General features: G+C 42.7%; 2 protein-coding genes across 3 annotated transcripts in view; both read left to right on the top strand.

Moving 5' to 3' along the window:
- The window catches only part of LOC103827240 (ras-related protein Rab-10-like), a 32484-nt gene extending 29102 nt beyond the window's left edge, over positions 1-3382 (top strand). For both annotated transcript variants that reach the window (XM_018909759.3, XM_050971454.1), the window contains one exon: positions 3000-3382. In XM_018909759.3, the coding sequence (XP_018765304.3) occupies positions 3000-3074 (75 nt within the window). In that variant the 3' untranslated portion in view covers positions 3075-3382. The remainder of the gene's footprint in view (positions 1-2999) is intronic.
- A 6886-nt stretch (positions 3383-10268) lies between these two features.
- GAREM1 (GRB2 associated regulator of MAPK1 subtype 1) overlaps positions 10269-20155 on the top strand; it is a 101899-nt gene continuing 92012 nt past the window's right edge. The window contains exon 1 of the mRNA XM_009090048.4: positions 10269-10698. Coding sequence (XP_009088296.3) covers positions 10578-10698 — 121 coding nt within the window. The 5' untranslated portion in view covers positions 10269-10577. The remainder of the gene's footprint in view (positions 10699-20155) is intronic.

Raw genomic sequence — 20155 nt, 5'->3', positions numbered from 1 at the left:
TGTTTGTTGGCTGATTTGTGGGGCAGTGAGTTACAAGCAGCTGAGCTGAAATGTGAGATGGAAGTGTTGGTGTTCATGGAGCCCTGGAGGAGGAATGCTGCCTGCCTTGTTCTCACAGGTGGGAGATTTGCATACCTCCCTGCTGTAATTTCGGGAGAGGGGGTGCCCCACGTCTCCCAAGGCTTGGCTGAGGCTGAGCACTATGTGGGATTGCCCAAATCTGATCCTTGCTTCAGTGCTTTATGCAGGACTTGTAGTATCTCTTTAGATTATGAATGTGCACTTTTTAAGTATGTGTGCAGCACATTTGCTTAAATGGATCCCAGACCCTGATTTGCTTCACAAAGGCCCTATGTGGAACAGTCTTACAAACTGAAGTGATTAATAGTCCTTAACTTTTAAATGAATTTTAAAATGGCTGTTCTTTATTTGTGGAGTGGTGGTTCTTGTCTGTCTGTCCTGGCTAGTTTGTAGATGAACTAACAAATAATGATTTTAGAGATTATAAGAACTGTTGCATTATCAAATATGTTTCATCATTCTTAATCACTTAACAGTACTGAGGATCCTTGCCAAGGATATATGAAGAGCTTACTTACCATCTAAAAGTACAATTGAGAAGTAAAATGGTAAGGATGCAAATAAGTATCCTAAGTGTTTAAGGAAATGTAAGTTTCTCCCCTTTGACTGGAAGCACGAAGTTTGTTCTTGAAGTATAATCTGCAACATCTTCAAATTACCTGTTTCCTCTAAGTAAGTGAAACTTGAATTGTGGAACTGTTCAAACAGGGATTTTTCTAGAGCTCTTTTACTACCAAAACTGATTGTTTTCTCCAGAAAAAGCATGGGTGAAACAAAGCCCATTTAGTTGATGTTCACAACAATCAATGCTCAATGTTATTTCTTGGTCTCAATTGAGTGAAATTAAATTTCTTACTGTACCATTATCTTCCAAAGTTTTTTATTTACCCTTCAGAATCTTTTCTCTAAAGCAGAGTGGTATCTTGTTCTTTGAGATGACAATTTTCATACAAAATTATTTTACAAAACTTTACTGTCTACTCTTGCAGACTACCAAATACTGTCTCTGCCTAGCAGAAATCATGATAGCCACAACTGTGTAAAATGTTAAAACTAGTCAGAAGCTATAAAGCTGCATGTTGGTACTTCTAGGAATTCTCAAGGGTAATAAAAATGCTATGCCTTTTGGTCCTTCCCACTCAAGAAATAAATTTAAAAAAAAAAGCCGGAAAAACCCCAAAACAAACAACCAACCCCAAGTAAAAGTACACCTGCTGTATTTCTTCATTATGTGGAGAATTCATATGGCAGGAAATTTCTAAAATCAGTAAGGAACAGTCTTCAGATATTCTAGTCTGACCATATTTGCTGATAATTTTACTGATGACAGCTTCAGCATCCATCCTGGGGATTAGACACAATATATTTCCTTCCCTCTGCTCCTTCCTCTATCCGTCACTTTTGATCCCTTCCCAGATGTTTCATGTTCTGCCCCCAGCACCATGCACTGGGGAAGCCTCCCTGGGTCCCTGCAGCCTCAGAGAGGAATGAGCTGAGCCACTCTCTTTGTGGGGACAGCTCTGGCACAGGGCAGCCAGCACTCTGGAAGAGCTGGAACTATGGCTACAGAAGGAAAAAGGAAACAAATTCCATGCATCCTCTCCAGAATTTTAAGAAGTGATGAATTTTCTCAGCCAAAGAGGCATAAAGCTTATTTGTAGCACAAGGGGGACTTTATATTTTGCCCTTGTTCTGATGCAGCCGAGTAATTTTAGGTGAATCTTTCTGGATGTAGTCAATGTTCAACTACGCTGTGACTTTCTATGTGTAAGTTTTCAATTCTGAGTCATGATTAGTATTGTACTACGTGATGCCTTTTTTTTCCCTTCTTCCTTTCTTTTTTTTCCTGTGCTTTGGTTTTCCTTCATTTCAGCTTAGATAGCTGCTGTTTTTGGAAGCTTCTCTTTATTGCCAGACATGATTGTTTATGGCTGTTGGGTTTGGGTTGAGAGAGGAATGTGGTGAATTCAATGGTTGCACTTATTTCTCTGTGCTTGGTTGGTAAACTTGCCAAGACACAGGCAGCAGAGTGGCAGGTAGAAAAGTTGGGGCTTTCATTTTCCTGGGCATGTGACAAAATTCTGTGTGTCTTTGTGCCTTAGTTCAGGGTTCAGTGTTCATAGTTTCAGAGAACAAGATTGCGACATGTTCTGCATTGCACAACTGGGTTTGATTGTTTCCCTGGTCAACATTAATTATCTAGTTGAGTTTATTGCTGAAAGGAAGAGTCCTGGTTTTGATGATTTTCATTTTTGTTACAATCTGCTTTTGCAATCAGTACATAAATGTTTTACAAGGGTGGAGTGCCATTTTGATGGTTTATCATGATAAAGACTGAGCTGTTTCCATTTGGGGGTATTCCTGGTTATTAAATAGAGGCAAGAAAACAGAATTTTAGTGAATTTCACAAAACAAGTTAACATCCTTTATAACAATTAATAGCCTGTGCCTTTTCTTTAGTGAGTACTAATATTCTGTATTACCTGTTCCTTTCAACTGGACTTTTCCAATCCATGCTCAATACTTCAAAGATAAGGGTACTTAACTGAAAATTAGCTGAAATTGTTGTAGTCAACAGAAGAAACTGTACTTATAGAACAGTTCATGTGAGTAAAAATCTACAGGATTGGCACGTATGGTTTGTAGTGACTCCTCAAAAGACATTTTCTGTTACCTTCAGATTTAGGAGAGATCTTTGAGGCAGCTAAAGAGTGTAAAGATGCCAAATGGTACTTGCATAGGCATCAGTTTCCATTTAATTTATTAAAAAACTTCAATCATTTAATTAAATATTCAAAGCAAAAACATATCCAGTGACTGCACCAAATATTTTACATTAAAGTATGTGAAAAAGCAAACTTTTCAACCGTTGTGTTCTAGTTATCTTAATGAAGTGTTTGCTTTTGTTTGTTTTCCAGAAATCCGGTGTATTACATGACTTAGACGTTGTGTCTCTAAATGAAGCTAAGAAGAGAACCTGCTGTGCATTCTAAAATACTGTTTCTTGTTCAGTTTTCTCTTCAGGAAATATCAAGTGTTACAAAGGAACATATAAGATTTTAAAAGATTTTAAATTCAAAATTACAGTGTTTAAGCATCCTTTGTATTACGCAGGCATTGTCGCCAAATTTTTTATATGTTTATATTATATTTTCATATTTTTAATGTGAAGATGAAACAGTTATCTGATTTAAGAATTACTAGGTGCTTCACAGGGTGACAGTGCTTGAATGTAAATGTTTGCAGAAATGAAGTCTAAGTGTACTAATTTTCTGTTATTAAAAAAACACCCTTCACTTTTTTTGTGTGTTATTTATACCAGATTTGTAATACAATGAACATTGACATCATCACACAAGCAACCTTCTGATATATGGAATCATGTAACATCTGATTAAGTACCTGATATTTACTGCAATCCCATAAGATAAGTCTCAGAGAAATTTTGGCTTGGTTTCTTTTATACCAATTTTAGACACATACATGCTACTTTAATACCCTTGAATAGGGACTCTGCAAAGGTGATGTCTGAGAGAAAGGGATAAACCATATAAAGATTGGTGTCATAGAATGATTTGGGTTGGAAGAGAGCTTGAAGATCATCTAGTTCCAGCCTCCCTGATATGGACAGGGGAACCTTCCACTAGAGTATGTTGCTGGACCTTCCTAAGAATTCTGAAAGCATGGAACAACAGAATACATCCAGTAATAATAATAATGTTTATGTTATTTAAATTTCATAATTCCTTAAAATAATTTACCCAGGTGTTAGCGGCATACCTGCATTTTCAAATGTTCTTTTTGTCACAAATGATCACAATGAAAGGCTTGATTTGATATTGTGTTTATTGTATTTATGTTGTTTTCTCAAAGTGTAAATAGAGGAGGTATCTGATTCTGTTCATGTAGATTTGTTTTATACAGACTTGTAGTATCTTTAAAATCCGTGGAGAATATCTTATTTAATTTTAAACAAGGGCAGAATCAGGATGCTGGTTACTTTTTCTTTAATCAAAAGCAAAGCAAGCACAACCCAAACCTTCCAAGTAAGCAAAAAGCAAACACAGGTTAAGAAATCTGAGGAATTGTAGTGACTATACTGTCTTCTTTTTTTATCCTTGCATAGGAGATGTGGTTGCTTTATCATCATTTTAAATGACTAATGCTGTTGTGCAGAATTGTGTTTTGATCCATCTCAGCACATCCAAAATAACTAGCCCCACTGCCTTACCATTCTGAAATGCCACTAACCTTCTGAAATACGCTTGCTTCTTTTTTGAGGGCTGTTTGCGTATTGTCATATCAAAATATTACTAAATTTGGTATTGAGAACGGGAGCTCAAATGGAGCACATGACCAAATGTGCCTGAGTATAGTGCCAGGTTTATATGCCCCTAGCCCAATTAGTGTTACTGCAGAAATGTTACAAAAGGATGGGCTGGGCTCTGTATTTACAGTTGCTCCTGACTACTCACCATGGCCAGTCACTGAAGGTAGTGCTTTTTCACAAAGTATGAAACAAGGAACGAAGGATAATCCCTGCCTTCATTAAAGCCATAGCAGAGGAAGGAAATACTGCTGGAAGGGATTTTTAGAGTCTGTCTGGGTTCTCATCATATCTCAACCTCTGATCGGCTGCCCCTGATGAAATGCAAGAAGCTGGTCAGAGACCTGCAGTGGTAGAGATTTCAGAGTGTCTCTTGAGTGGCAACAGTCCTTACTTAACTGGTCTGGTAAGCAGGAAATTTCCTAATACCTAACCTAACTGGTACACATGGAAAGTAGGTTCTCCCTTTCCTCTTGAAGCAGGGGAACACCTCTACCTGCTCTCTTCCTCTTCCTCTCGTCTCCTCCCAAGCTTCCTACCTTCCCTTGTAGTTTGGATTTTCAGAATCTTTTGCCCTTTTTGTCTTCCTCCTCTTAAGGTTCTTGAGTTGGTTCTCAAGTATCCTGGACTGTGGACCTGAAAACTGAGCAGACTATTCCAGTTTAAATAAAAACAGCTGGATAGATTTAAATTATGTTTTCATTATCTTACTTGTGATACTCTTATTTATGCATTCCAGCATCAGCATAACGCAAGGTAGCCTAGCACCACTTGTGATCCATTGAACTGCTTTTTTTATCCTGCTACATGCTTGTGCAGTTGATTATTCCTTTGGATGTGTAAAACCTTCTGTTTCTCCTTGTTCAGTGGTGTTTCAGTCTGCCAAGATCCCTCTGAATTGTAATGCTGTGCTCCAACATAGTTGGAGCCTCTTCCTATAAATACTGTCTCCAAATATAAGTGCACTCTGTTCAGTCATCAATGATATTGAAGAAGGTCCTGGATAGTTCTGGATGCAAGATGGATCCAAGTGAAATTCTGTTCAATGTATCCTTTCAGCTTTGGAGTACTAATTATTTCCAAATAATTTTATATTTATATTGCCTAGACTGTTCATTTGGAGTTTTTTAGTTATGAGCACATTATAAGAAACTCTTATGATCCTCAGTCTTTCTCCCCCATCCACAAAGCCTGTTAAAACCCCTCTTTAGAAGAAATTGCCTTGATCAGTTTGTATAATATATCAGTTTGGTATTTCCTTCCATCCTTGAGAGAGATGCAATCCCTTTTGTGTGTTCTGGAACCTCATTCTGCTGATTCTTGGAAATAATCAGTAGCAATTTTAACATAGTTTGAACCATAAGGGAGTTTCACCAGGTCCAGTCTGTCCAAAAATCTTTAACTCCTCTATGTATTTTCCAGTTTATTTCTTCCTTTTACTAACCTTAGACTTCTGTTGGTGGTGGTAGAGTGAAGTCCTTCACATTTGCCTTCTAAAATTCAAAGCTGAAATTGAAAGTATCAGCATCACCAGTGATGATTAAATAGTTTCCCCTTTGTGGAATAACAGACCATTTTTTCCTTAGTATTCTTACTATGCATCTTATCAACAGGCTTGCTATCTTTAAAATCAAATTTTCCAGCTTTCTGGGAGCTTATATTTCAGATTTTGTCCCTACATAGTCTATATATTTATTAATAATTTAGTAATTTGACCTACTTTCTATTTTATTTCAGGTCACTGAAGATTTCATGATTCATCCAACTTAATCTTTATCTCACTTCCTTTCCCTCCTCTCTATAAATCAAATTCTGGAGTTTTGCCTTTCAGCAGTAGTTCTGTGATAAACTTTCGGCTGTCCTGAACTCACAGTTCATCTACTGGTTTTCTAGGTTTAAGCATCCATGTAATTCCTCCTTCTTTTTCTAACAATGAAAATAGACTTTAAAGGGTCAGATTAATTTGTAATTTTGATTTCTTCTCTTTATAGATAATGAGAATTTCAAGTAAGGAATTTCTTCAATGCATTTTTCCTTCATGCAGTTTCCTACTACTTGTGCTTAGGTGTGATCCAGTCCCACCTGAGGGACATGCAGATACTCCGGTTCCCATGGCAGTTTTTGCAGGATGCTAACTCCTGCTAGCTGATGCTTCACCTAGCACTCCATGAGCACCATGAGTGCTCTCTTTTTCACATCTCCTGGAACAAAACAACTGCCTTTTTCCAAAGATACTCATTGTAGAATACAAGAGTGTGCCAGAGGGGAATAAACACCACTCTGACTAGAAAGGGCCAACAAAGGTTCAGGCTGGACATCAGGAAAAATTTCTTCATGGAAAGGGTTGTTAAGCATTGGAACAGGTTGCCCAGGGAGGAGGTAGAGACACCATTTCTTGGAAGTGTTCCAAGAAATACCTTGTAGTACTTAGTGCTGTGGTTTAGTTGACAAGGTGGTGCTTGGTCAAAGGTTGCGCTCAATGATCTTGCTGGTCTGTTCCAACTGAAATAATTTTATAATTCTGAGATTCAGAGAAAGAAATTTAGGATCTCATTCTGAAATGATCACTGCATCTTCTGTTATATCCTACTGGATTTGTAAATATTAGGAAAATTGGGCCTTTGGTATAAAAATCATATAGGAATAAGGAATGCAAATTATTGGGGCTTTTTTTAAAGAAATACCAAATATTATGGAACTCACTGTATAAAGCTCAGTTTTACTTATTTGATGTATGCACACAACACTGTAAAGCATGTTACCAGACTCATACTAAAATGAATTTGTTGTGAACAGTTCCTTTTCAGATGTTAACACATATATGAACCGAGGATGATCTGAAATGCTTTAAAAATAATGTTGTTGGCAATGGAATACATACATACTACAGAGTTTACAGACTGTTGTGTAAATGTGTTGCGAAATCAGTGTGGAAGTCAATTCAAAATGCATTTTAGAATAATTTCAGGGATTATTCTTGGTCATTTTGCCACTGCTTAAGGTTTTATGGCAAGAATTTTCAGTTAATTCAGAAAGACTGTCCCTGAACACCACCTGAAAGGCACATAGACAAAAACTAAGACGTTGTGAAACTGAGGCCATGGCCCTAGGGTAGATTTGCTCTTCAGGTCTGGTGGCTTCATTAGCATTTTACATCAGTAGGAGACTGCTAAGATATCACACTAAGGCATTGCTAGACATCAGGAAAATTATCTCTAAAGTGTTAATTATACATAAGGCGCAGTTAGAACAAGAAGTTTCTGTTATGTGCTGGTGATTTGAATGCCATTTGTGTACTATTAGAATATATTCCAAGGAGGTGGAGCTGGAGTACAGTTAGGACACATTACAAAGTGACTCCAGGAGCAAGAGCAAGACATTTAAATACTGGTGAGCATTATGAACTCTCTGCATGTAGACAACTGAATGAAATTTAGATAGTATCTAGAAGTTCCATTTTGTTAAAATGCACCTTGTTCCAGTAAAATGGTTAAGAGTGGGCTGTTTTTTCAGTGGTTGGAGAGAACACAGAGTTATAGGAAGGCAGATTTAAAGGCCATAGGACATCTAGTACAGAAGAATGAAAAAATGTTTCAAGAAAAATCAACAGTAACTATTTCTGCATGAAAGATGCTTTTCTTCCCAGACAGCAGAAGCGCATGATGTCTGAGAGAGACACATGCTGTGAGATGGTATCTCTCCTGGAATTAATGGTACCCAAGATAGTGTTTAAGAACAATTCCTGACAGACTAGTGCTTCAAGTCCTGGTGAATCTCAGTCTGATCTATCTGCTTTGTTTTACATACTGCACCTGGAAACATCATCAAGCCTGAATGAGCTAAACCGGTGCATTCCGTATTTCAGCAATAATGCTCTTCGCAACAGCGCTCAAGTTCACTGATGACACAAAGCTGTGAGGAGTGGCTGATACCTGCTGACCTGCTGGGAAGCAGCTCTGAGGAGAAGGACCTGAGGGTCCTGGTGGACAATGATCTGTGCATGAGCCAGCAGGGTGTCCTCATGGCCAGGAAGGCCAATGGTATCCTGGGGTGCATTAGGATCAGCATTGCCAGCTGATCTAGGGAGGTGATCTTGCCCCTCTACTCAGTCCTGGTGAGGCCAAATCTGGATTGTCATGTCCAGTTCTCAATACAAGAGAGACATGGAGCTTCTAGAGATGGTCTAGTGGAGGGCAACAATGATTGAGGGGCTGGAGCATCTCTCTTAGGAGGACAGGCTGAGGGAGCCAGGCCTGTTAGCCTTGAGAAGGGAGCAGAGACAACTGAGGGGATTTTAAAATATTTATAAGTACCTGAAGGGAGGCTGTCAAGAGCACGGAGACAGGATCTTCTCGATGATGCCAAGCAATAGGACAGGATGGCACAGGAACTTCCCCCTGAATGTCAGGAAGACCTTTACTGTGCAAGGGACCATGGACTAGAACAGATTTCCCCGAGTTGTGGAACCTCCCTCAATGGAGATATTCTAGAACTGTCTGGATGCAATCCTGTGCCATGTCCTCTGGGAGGACCCTGCTTGAGCATGGAGGTTAGACCAAATGACTCAATGTGCTCCCTCCCAACCTGAGCCAGTCTGTGATACTACTTTGTACTTCAATAGCTTAATTCACTGATGTTGTTGAAAAGCATTTGGTGAACTTGGTAAAAGGAAAACTATTTTGAAAAGAAGTATCTTTTCAAGGTAAAGTTTAAAAAAATGTTAAAGTTAACTGTTCTGGTAGGTAGGATCTAACAATCTTTGTAAAGAACGAAGCTTTTTCATAGTGTTGGGAATATCCAGTGGCACACTGTATAGCTAAAGCATGGACCTACAGCAGGATGAGCTTCAAACCAACCTTGATCCACATAAAGCAAGATAACTTGGGTTTCCTGTAATCTAAGGCTTAATCTTCTATGTCGACTAGTTTCCATGGTCTTTGTTTCATCTTGGAGGCCATGGATAAAGTACCAGTCTCTGCGGCAGAGCAGAACAAGAGCATGTCTTGTCTCAGCCCTCCTCATGCTGGCAGTGCTGTGCCACCAGCAGTGACAAAGGCACGCAGAAGTGTCTGGCCCTTTACCCAGGCCATGAGGAAGGGTGAGCTGCAGGAGGGCTCTTGGTACCACAGCTCTTCCCAGAGCTCTGCCATCCCTGGTAGTCTCAAGGATGGATAGAGAAGCTGGAGCCTGGAGAGAGATGTTGGCTGTGGATGTTGTCAGTCGTTTTGCTAATCACTGCAAGGCACTTTTATGTGTCTAGTCAACAGTAAAGGCTTAAATGTAGCCATGTTTGCTGCAATAAAATAAACGGTTTTGACACAGACGGGAACAAAATAAACTTGAGCACAGTACAGTGCAACCACCCAGGAGTTTTTCTGGTTTAATTTTCCAGAGTTTCTACAGTCTGGCAGCCTGGAGAAAATGCATAAAATAAAGGATAACATTAAATAAAATATCTTACAAAGATCATATAAGATTTCATCACAGAAGCCACTTTGAAGAATGAATCTCTACAAACGTTCCTATGGTGTGAAGACCTTTAAATACGCAAAATGTGTAATACCTGCGTGTGCAGTAACAGTGCACAGCCTGTATACATGAACTCACACGTATATACATGACTCACAGGTGAAAACTAAAATAAGAGATACATAGCCCAAGTGCGGGCTGCACGTCGGGCGAGCGGTCGGAGGGTGGAGTGAGAGGGACGGGCTGGGCGGCTCTGGCAAGCACTGGCTCTGGCTCTCCGCGCCGGGCGGGCGGGCGGGCAGCCCGGCACTTTCCTTTTCGGCGCGGGGAGGAGCGGCAGCTGCGCAGGCGTTGCTCGCACCCTGTTGATTAGTCAGTGCTGGGATGGCGCTTCCTGGGCCAGGCGCGGCGGCGGCGGCGGGCGGCCCCAGCCGGTCCCGGGGGGCGGCGGGAGCAGCAGCAGCCGCAGAGGCAGCAGCCGCCGCAGCAGCAGCAGCGGGCGCCCGGCGGGCCTCCCTATCTGCCTAGCCCCGCTCGTCCCGGGCGCCTGGCGCGGAGCGAGCCGCGCTCCCTCTCTCCCTCTCTCCCTCCCTCCCGGCGCCCCCTCCGCCGCCCGCCCCGCTGGCAGCCTCCCCGCCGGGTGGGAGCCCCCCGCCGGCGCTGCCTGTCTGGCTGCTCCCTCCCCTCCCGGGCCGGGAAGATGGACCCCGGCCCGCCGCTGGGCTGCAACCTCAAGGACGTGAAGTGGAGCGCGGTGGCCGTGCCCCTGGACCTGCTCGTCAGCACCTACCGGCTGCCCCAGATCGCCCGGCTGGACAGCGGTGCGTGGGGCGGGGAGCGGGGCCGGGCGGGCGCCGGGCTGCGGGCGGGCTGCCGGACACAGTCCCGGGAGCGCCCCGTGCCTCCCGCGGCTCCCGGGAGCGCTCTCCCGGCGCTCCCCGAACTGGCGTCTGCCGCTGCCGGGGCTCGGTGCGAGGCTCCCGCTCGCCGCGGAGTCCGCGCGTTGCTTTGCACCAACATATCTGGGTAATGTGCCCCCTCCGCGGGTGCAGAGGGCAGCTCGGTGGAGCCGGTTTGCTGTCAGCAGCCTGCCCCACTGAGAGAGGTCCTCGCCCTCCCAATTGAGCGTGGAAGGGCACTTTCAACACTGGAGACCCGGTGTTTTGATGAAGTGATGCTACAACAAGGCCAAATAAGAAGGGATACAACATAGCCAAGTGGGCGAAATCCCTTGTGTTACAATTCCCTAAGAAGGCCACGGACCTGTAAAAAAAAAAAAAACCAACACAAAAAAAAAGTAACGTAAGAAGCCTTTTCAGTCTCCAGATAACTTTTTATTACAGTTCACTTGGGTGCTCACCTGCCGTTTCCAAGTGTGCAGCTTTCTGTTTACTCCAGGAAATACGAATCAGGTCTGACAGAACAGCTATGACAGCACCGTTTTACCGTTCCTAGATCCATGTCTTGAAAAGTAATGTGTTGGCACAGAGAACCAGGGAAATATGGGAATTTTTTTATAAAGGCTCCGACAGCTGCTTTGTAATAATGTGTATGTACATTGCATGGTAGCTCCATGAAAACTGTCCAACTCTCTAAAGGAATGCAGAAGATAACTCACAAATTGGAAAAAAACCTAGTCTTTTTAATTCATTAGCTTATGAAGTCACCATGTACTTTTACGAAATAATAGAACAGTTATTGATTTATCAAGTTTTGTATTGATTTGAAAAGTTAAAAATGAGCACAGGCATCATCCTCTGTTATTTCCCAGTGTACAGGTCAAGACCAAGACTGTTTTATTACTTAACTGCAATTTCCATACTGCAGTGATGATTTTTGACTTTGCCCCTGGATTATGCAGGTTTTTTTTTTTCTTTTCTCTCGTAGCACTTCCTCAGAGCTGGCACTCAGGAGCAGGTTAAAGAAAAGGGGTTTTTTGCTTTTTTAACTGCATCTTCCTGTTCATCATACTGTCAAATGTATTTTGTCCTGTGAGAATGGCAAAGCTGGTATGTTAAGGAGTTCCTCGTGGTAATACCTTCTGTCACTAGGAACAGCTAAGATGGCCTCCAGTCACTGCACTTAAGGCTGTTAATTTACTTGAGGCTCCTGGCACTGATTCAGGTTGTAACAGGATGTATATATTGATGACTTATTAATTTCCCTCTCTGTGTGTTGCATCTCCAAATTTCCCCGCTCCTCTTGTCTTTCTTTGTTGGAAGGCACCTGAAAAAGCTTTGTGGGTAGAGAAAGTTTATGGGTTTTAAAGCAAGCAGCTGTTGGGGTTTTTATGGGGGACCATCCTTGTGTTGGAGCTGTTGATGGGAATATCCCATAATTGTTGGGGAGAAAAAAATATTGTGTCTTTTGTGCGAAGGCTTCTTTGTCCTATGTGCCACATTTAAGAGCGTATGCCCAGGCAAGTGGGTGTAAACAGACCTGTGTTCTTCTGCCCATGCCCTGAGATGGCCAGACAGGAGGCAGCTGTTGGTGTAGGTGTCCTGCTGTAGTGGTTCAGCCCTGCACTAAGCCCTGCCAGAAGGCAGGCTCAGGTGGAGCTCTGGGAAGGGCTTCGGGTTGGAGCTGATTAGGTCTGCCCGGTTCAGGGGTCTGGTTTTACCTACTCAAATGCATGTATTTTTAACTTCAGGCACTACAGACAGCAGACAAATCAATATTTTATAAAGAACGCAGACGCCATGGTCTTGGGGATAGGAGGAGAATGCTTTTCCTTTTTCCAGAGAAGCTTGTCTTGCAATAAGAGAAAGCAGCCATGAATCAGTGCATAACCTTCTAAAGGAGGAAAGCTGGGAATGTGCAATGCTTGTGGAATTGACTGGAGCACGGGCGGTTGCGGGGTGGTTGCTCTTCATCCCAGTTCTTGTCTTGCAAGGTAAACAAGTGGAGCTCTGTCGGAATATTTCTTGATGCAACACTGAAGAAAGTAAATGCAAAGGCCAATCCAAATGAGTGTCATCCAGTGCTTCAGAAGTTTAAGGCTACCTCTGTTAGCAAGGTAGTGTCGTGTGCCGGTTTTATCAGGGTGTGGCTCTTATCTTTGGGTCAGGGTTTGTTTGCACAGAAATGCCCTCATGTCTTCTTCAGGTGCTGAATTCCTCTTCAGGTCAGCGGAAGCTGCATGTGTTTCATGCTGTTGGAAATTGAACCACCTGTAGATGTCTGTCTTCAGTCACCTTTTGATTCTGTGGTTGGCCTCTGTCTGTAGCAGCAAGTTGTTTCTTGGCTCTTGTTTCATTTTTTCACAAGGTTTTGTGAAAGCCAGAATTTTTTTCTTCTGGCAAGCCAGGATGTAGGAGGGGATTGTAAAGCTGGAGTCGTATTCTCTTCAGAAGATGTCAGTCTTACTGTGACATTTCTACATTTCTTAATGGAGTTTAGCACTTGGTGGATAATGTTCTTAGATGACACCACACAAGATGTCCAGTTTTGTACTGTTGCTTCACCTTCTGGCCTTTCAGTATGAAGCGGAATAATGGGTATGATCAGTTCAGTTTTATTCTTCGAGCTTGGATGTGCAGCTCCTGGAAAATTGCCCTAAGTAATTCAGTTTGATTTCTTGACAGGATGAAGTTATGAAATATTTATGTGCACTAAATTTGGTCCTCTGCTGAGAAGGGAGGGTTTTTCTTGATGGTATGGGAGGAAGTAGTCTTTTGTTACATCAAGATACAGTTGGAAGTAGTTAGGCATTCATGCCTACCTTATCCATCTAAAAATTATAAATATGTCAACTTCTGGGGTTTTTTTTCTTCAGAGTTTGAAAACCTGAAAAACTTTTCCGGTATTTTTATTTTTAATTTTAAGACTGGTTGTGTTTCAGATTATGCTTTTGGATGCTGTTAAGTCATAAATCAATTTTTTTTTTTTGTTTCAATGTGTTCATGTGTTTTATTGTTTTCCTGGTGAACGTTGTTATATTAATTGAACAAATAGACTGAAAGGAACCCAAGCCTGTCACTCTTGAAGGGAGCAAATGGGTTTTTTAATGGGTTTTTTCCCAACTTCCTTAACAGCTTAAATATTTCTAGATGATAACTCAAACACAAAACTGCTAAAAAAGTGCTGAACACCCTACCAGAGAAAATGCATGGACTTGATCTCACGCTGTGGAATTCACTGAGTGGGCTCTTTCAGATGAAAAGAAGCAAGACTTGAAGAGCAAGAGAGGAGCGAGCTTTGTGCTGTGTTTTTCCTGTCCTCCCCACTTTGTGCCCCCTAGTCCCGATTTGCATTGTCACAGCTGAATACCACCCCAGTGAGAGACTTGTGGGTGGATGCAGTGGGGGAAAGATTTTGCTCTGGGAACCCGCGGCAGAAAGAGATCTTATCACACTGTGGTTTTTGCAATGGGGCAAAAGGTGAGCGTGGCTGGCCTGTGAGAACCAGGGCTGCACGTGAGGCTGGGCTTGGCTCTCCTCAGACCATCAGGAGAAGAAGCTGATGGTGAAGCTGGAGCTGTGTCTTGTTGCTAGTGCATAAATGATGTTGTGCATGGTGATCTCAGGGCTTTAGATTTCTGGTAATTATTTTTCTAAGGATAATTTTGGAGAGTAAAAAAGAAATGCTATCAAGGTTAAGATCGAGAAAATATTGCTTTGCATAGAGCTGAGCTTTAGGCCAAGCTTTTTTCTGTAAGCTTACTGCTCCCTTCAGACTCATAAGAGCCTGTCATTCCTTTTCTTAGTGGAACTCCCTTTTTCCCAGACAGTCTTGATGTGTTTTTCACAAGTAAAGATCAGTCTTTGCTTGTAGGTATTTTTTACCCATATATTGGATGTGAACAGGAAGAGTTCACAGAAATTCTCAGTTTGTGTACAGAGATTAAGGTTTATGGGATTAAAAGGCCATGTGGTTCTGTGATTATTTTTTTCCTAAGTGATATCTAGGAAAAAAAAGTGGTGGTGCTGTTGGGATCAAATACAGTGGCACTTGACCTCAAGTGACAGAGAAGTGATTCCCTACTGTGCATGGCAGGGAAAACATGCAGAATTTTATTGTGGCTCTAAATGAGCCACCAAGGCAGTGAAGGAAATTCTTCCTTACGCATTGTAAATGTGCTGTAAGATGAAATGGCAGAATTGGTGGCTATAAAGAAAGGAAAAATCTGTAAAATGGGTAACAGATTTAAAAGCTGATTTTCTTCTTTCCTACCCTTAGGTGAACTCCTGCGCATATCAGTAGTGGGTGAATAGTGAGCTCGTACTGCTGTTGCTCCTGGGGACAAAGGGATTTTATTTAGTTGTATTTCAGGTTCTTTTTTCTCTTCCATTTCAGAACTTTCTCATGGTGACAACTGTCTGCCTCAGTCATGTTCAGGGGACTGTTGTTCTGTTCAGCACATTACTGTAGAGCTGATTCCAGTCTGGAAACTAAGCACCCTCACATCTTATCAAAGAAGATCATACTCAATAGAACAGCATGGCCATGTACATAATGAAAATTTTGCATTGCATCACTCCACAAATGTGGGTTATCTGTGCAGCTGAACAATACTTTGAAACTACAAAGAGACTTATTCTTTAGAGGTCTGAATGCTGCTATCCGTGCTTTAATTGTCTTGAATGACCTCCTTCTTTTGGGAAGTTAGTGCAGCATGTCTCAGTAGTCTGCTATTGAAGAAATCTTTAAAAGGCACCATGTGGGAGTTGGGCAAAGCTTTTGAACAGACCAAGAAAGAGGTTTCAGATATGCTCAGACCCTGGGTAATGGCCATGATCTGATTGCCAACTGTAGGTGTGGCTGCTGCCTTGTCCACTGAGGTGTGGCAGGTGATGGTTCTTATGGGGCAGACAAGTGTTTGATTTGACAGCAAATATCCTCAAGATCCATTGTATCCACAGGGCTTGATTTCTTCCTTAGGTGCTGAACAGCTTTGAAACTCTGTTTATGCTGTGTGTTCTGCCATTGAAGAATAATTCCAGTAGCATATCCTGCTTGCTTCTTCCTCTTTCTACCTTCACGGCGCCGTCTGCTGTTACCATCAAGACCATTGAATGAGAAAACCAATTGACAGGTTGCCACTAACCACTGCTCCTGGGTTTTTGTTTTGGTTGGATTGGTTTTTTCCTTTTCCCCTGCTGGCAAAGATGTGTTCCAGAAACATTTTAGTGAAAAAGCTTTTAATTCATTTAAAACCTGCAGCTACCGAATGGTGTCTGTGAAAATTATCGTGCCCTTCTGGAGATGGAAGCCAGTAGCTTGGCAAAACCTGCTCCCAGGAGTACCCTGGACTTCCAGTGAGATAGATAAAGAGTTCAGCATCATACCCATTTTAGTAGTGTGTATTGTGTGTTCTTAACCAGACATTTGAACCCTTGGTACTGTGTTAGGGCTGCTAGCATAGAAAATAGTCCCATTGCTCTTACTTCTTGGGTGCTTAATAAATGTTCTTATTCTTCTCTGTTATTCAAGGCATGAAACTACTTGTTTCAGTTTCTAAAGTTTTGACTTTGTGAGGTGAAGCCTTTGTAACTGGATAAACACTTCCTGGATAATTATGTAGTTCAGGTATTGGAAGGTGAACTACCATTAGTCTTTTCTTAACTGGAATTCAAATGCTATAACTTTAAGTTCTTCTCCACCACCCCACCACCCCCCCCATTTAAATTACACCTAGCTTTCAAATAAAGCACAAGATACACATAAAATCTAAGGTATTAAGGTGCCTCAAACTGTTAGTCAAACCCCTAAGCTTAAAACAAATGTGGTGTGATGAATCATATGCTGCTGTTGCAAGGAATGGTATAAGTCTAGCATAGGAAAGAAGGGCTTTGTTGTTTTCTGCTTTGTCTGTAAGTGCTGTTCTGGAACTAGGTGTTCCTGGCTTCGGTGATTACGTGAACTGGCACTCCCTGTAATGCCCCAGCAAAGGCAGCTATGCCAAGATGAAATGCTGGAGGATATTGGACAGCATGGTCTGGTACAACAGGATTTGATGGAAGTTGTGGGAAGAGTTGCAGTGTGTTCCAGTCATTCCAGTGGTGGTTTGTCAGAAGCAAAGGGCATGGGTGTTGCTGTATTTCCTTTTGGCATTAGGAGTAACAAGTTGGTTGGATTAGGGCAGTTTAAGTCTCTCCCCTATAGGAAAATATTCATCATCCTAATGTGGATTGCATATGACTCAAAACCAACCTTCATAAAACTCAGTGAGCCAATATTTCAAGTCTGAAATTTTTTGCTTTTAATGGTGCTTCTCTTTGGAAAGAGTTTTACGTAGCATTTGTGGTCTGCGATTTTCATGCCATTTGCAGCATGAAAAACTTGTGGAGCGAACTTCACTGTGTCTCCACCTGTAAGCCACGTCTGCTCATCTAAAGGGCTTAGCACAGAAATGTAAAATTGAGGTGTATAAGCAGATTGAAGAGTGTCTTTGCTGAGGATTAGAGCCACATCTGCACTGCAGTCTCTGAGGTGGTGTGCAAGTTGGCATAAAACTAATAAATCACAGCTTTGTCAGGGCACCTGCGTGCTTGGCTGAGGCTTTGCACCAGCAAGAATAGCTGCTATGTCTCAGTATCTCCTGTACTGCTGCTATGTGATGTATTGCCCTGCCAGGCTTGGTGCTGCATGCTGGTGGGGGAAGAAGGATCTTCCTGGGGCTGGGGAGGCTGTGGAGTCCAGCCTCCTCATCCTTCAGGCTGCCTGTTATGTGGAGGGAGATGCTCCTGAGACTGCAAGGTGCACACTGAGTGGAGCAAGCCACAATGAAGATGTGAAATGCCAACCAATATCTGCCAGAGCTGTGTGTTTGGGGGTGTGGGGAGCCGTGTGCCAGGGATTGCAGCATCTGCACACCCAAGCAAGAGCTGATGGGCTCTCAGCAGAGGAGTGGATGGTGGATTTCCCAGGAAAAGCAGCAAATCTTGTTTCTGTGGAGAAGGTCACTTGGAGCTTCCTGGAAGTTCTAGCATTCAAGAAATGCAAAATCACTTGAAAAGTGTCCTTTTTGGTTTGGGGGTTTGTTATAATCTTGTAATCACAGAGAACTTGAATGTGTGTGGATTTCCTTGGTCTGTGAGATGTCACCGGGCTTCTAAGAAAACCAAGAATAAAAATTTAAACATGGTCTCAGAAACTGGAAGATGCCCAGGAGCTCAACCTGATGAAGTTGATACTGGAGTTGCTTCATACCAGGGCTGAACCCTAGTGACTCAAATGTTATATAAAACACAACATGCTGCAATTCTGTTTGTGAAATGAGCAGGGAAAACATTGTGGTAGTGGCAAGGAAATTGGGGCATTTCTCCTTACAGTCAGAGCTGGGGTAGTGGGAATAAAGCTGAGTAAAGAAGTAGAAGCCCCTTTTGATGGGCCATTTTGTGCTGCTTTGCTTTCTGTCTTGGTGCCCTCATGGCAAAACATCTATCTGGCATGGGTAAGGATGTGGTTCCATGGGTGACAGGTTTCCAGGGACAGGATAGGGGACTGCAGCCACTGTTTAGGGGAGCAGCAGTGTGGGGGTGTGCACCCTCCAAAGGCAATGTGCTGGACAAGAGGCTGTGTGGGGACCTTGTTCTGCTCTGCAGGGAGGATGTGGGCTAGTTGCACAGAGTACAGAGATTACCACCCTGAATAGAGTGCCTATGCCTTCACTCTGTCCTGAGGGTTCAGGCTGTGTGCCCGAGGCTGAGCCAAGGGCACAAGTGGAGGAAGGTCCCCGTGTGCAGCATAAGCTGTCATTTCAGAGCTGCCCCCGACTCCTTCTTGCCCTGCCAGGGCTGCTGCTCAGCACGGTGTGAGCTGGGCAGCCAGAATGAAGCAGAGCACTTTGCCTTGCCAGCTGGGTTTGTAAAAGCTATGCTGTCTAAATACTCGAGTTACTAACTTTCAGGAGCTATTTCCAAGTAGTATTCAAATGCTTGGATACCCCCCTCTCCCGTGTTTGTTTTTCAGTTTGCAGCTTTTCTGTTGTTGTGGTTCCAACTGGCAGTTTTGCTTATTTGCCCCGCTGAAAGCTATTCTTGTTGCTTCCTGGCACCTCACCATTTTGGAGATGAAGGAGGGGAGAATGGGGTGGGAAAATGAAGGAAACTTTTTCTTTAAGGAGGGGGAAGAAAATGGCATTTGTGCACAGATCTCTTCTTGTCCAGCTTTCCTATTGCATCTTTCTGTGTGTCCCTTTAGAGCATGGTGGATTCAAGGAACTCTTGGTTCCCATCTTTGTCATTTATTCCATGCCCCATTATGCACTTGTGGGCTTCCAGGAGGTGTTGCAAGGTTATCTACAAGGTCACTGTCAGGTAAAACTCCCAGCAGTGGCAGAATGAAGCAGCAAAAGGAGCTGCTTTTCTCTTATCCTTTCTTTCACCCCTTTCATCTGTTGCACTGTCTTCTTCCAGCACGTGTGCAAACTCTGCTTCTCCATTCCTCCATGCCCTCATCTTTTTGCTCTGCCCTCTTCTTTTTCCCTCAGTGTGGAGGAAGTCAGGCTCTCTGTTGGACCAGAGAGCAATGTGGTGTTTTGCTCTGTGTGTTCCAGGGGGGATAGCTGCCTATGTGCTACCTGGTGGGAAAGCAAGCAAGCAAAGTAATTTTAGGCGTTTCTAGAGACTTCAGTGTTTCTGGTCACTGGGGGCAGAAGCTGGAATTGCAGCTCATTGCTGTTAAAAGGAGCTGCAATTCCTTCCCTGCTGCAGAGGGGTGGCTGCTATCAGTGCAGAAAACGTGGCCTCTCCCCCTGTGGAGTCCTGCACTGTGCTGCTGACATGATGTTTTGTTTCACTTCGGAGAAGGGAGTTTTGCTGGTAGGACTCAAATGTGAACTGATAGGCTTTGCATGTAATGCTTCCTTTTCTTAGCCCACATTGATTGCTGGTTTGACCTAGAGAATGAGAGTTGGAAGCTGTGGATTTGTAGGAATAATAGTAATCCTTGTCAATTTGTGATATGATGTGATGAGCCAAAAGGAGAATCTTAGATGTGTAGCCTTGCTGAAAGACTGCCTTCCAAAGCACTTAATTATATTCCTGCTTCTTTCTAAACAGTTTTTGTTTAGGCTTCTATGTATTCAAAGGACAAACTGCCCTGTTTCCTCTTGGAAGAGGCCACAGGCACACACATAGAGTTAAATCTGAGATCTTACCCGAGTTGCACTCACATTATTTCATTATGGTCAGACTTTTTTTTTCCCTGTCTTAATCTCTGAATGTAAAGCAGAAAACTCATAGCAGGAAAATATAAGAAGCATCTTCACATGTGTGACTCAGAGAGGTGAGAGGGTTCAAATACAAAATGGAGTAACATGCACGTGTTGCTGCA

The sequence above is a fragment of the Serinus canaria genome, chromosome 2 (assembly GCF_022539315.1).
Source record: "Serinus canaria isolate serCan28SL12 chromosome 2, serCan2020, whole genome shotgun sequence".
NCBI lineage: Eukaryota > Metazoa > Chordata > Aves > Passeriformes > Fringillidae > Serinus > Serinus canaria.
This window is presented reverse-complemented; position numbering and strand designations above follow the sequence as displayed.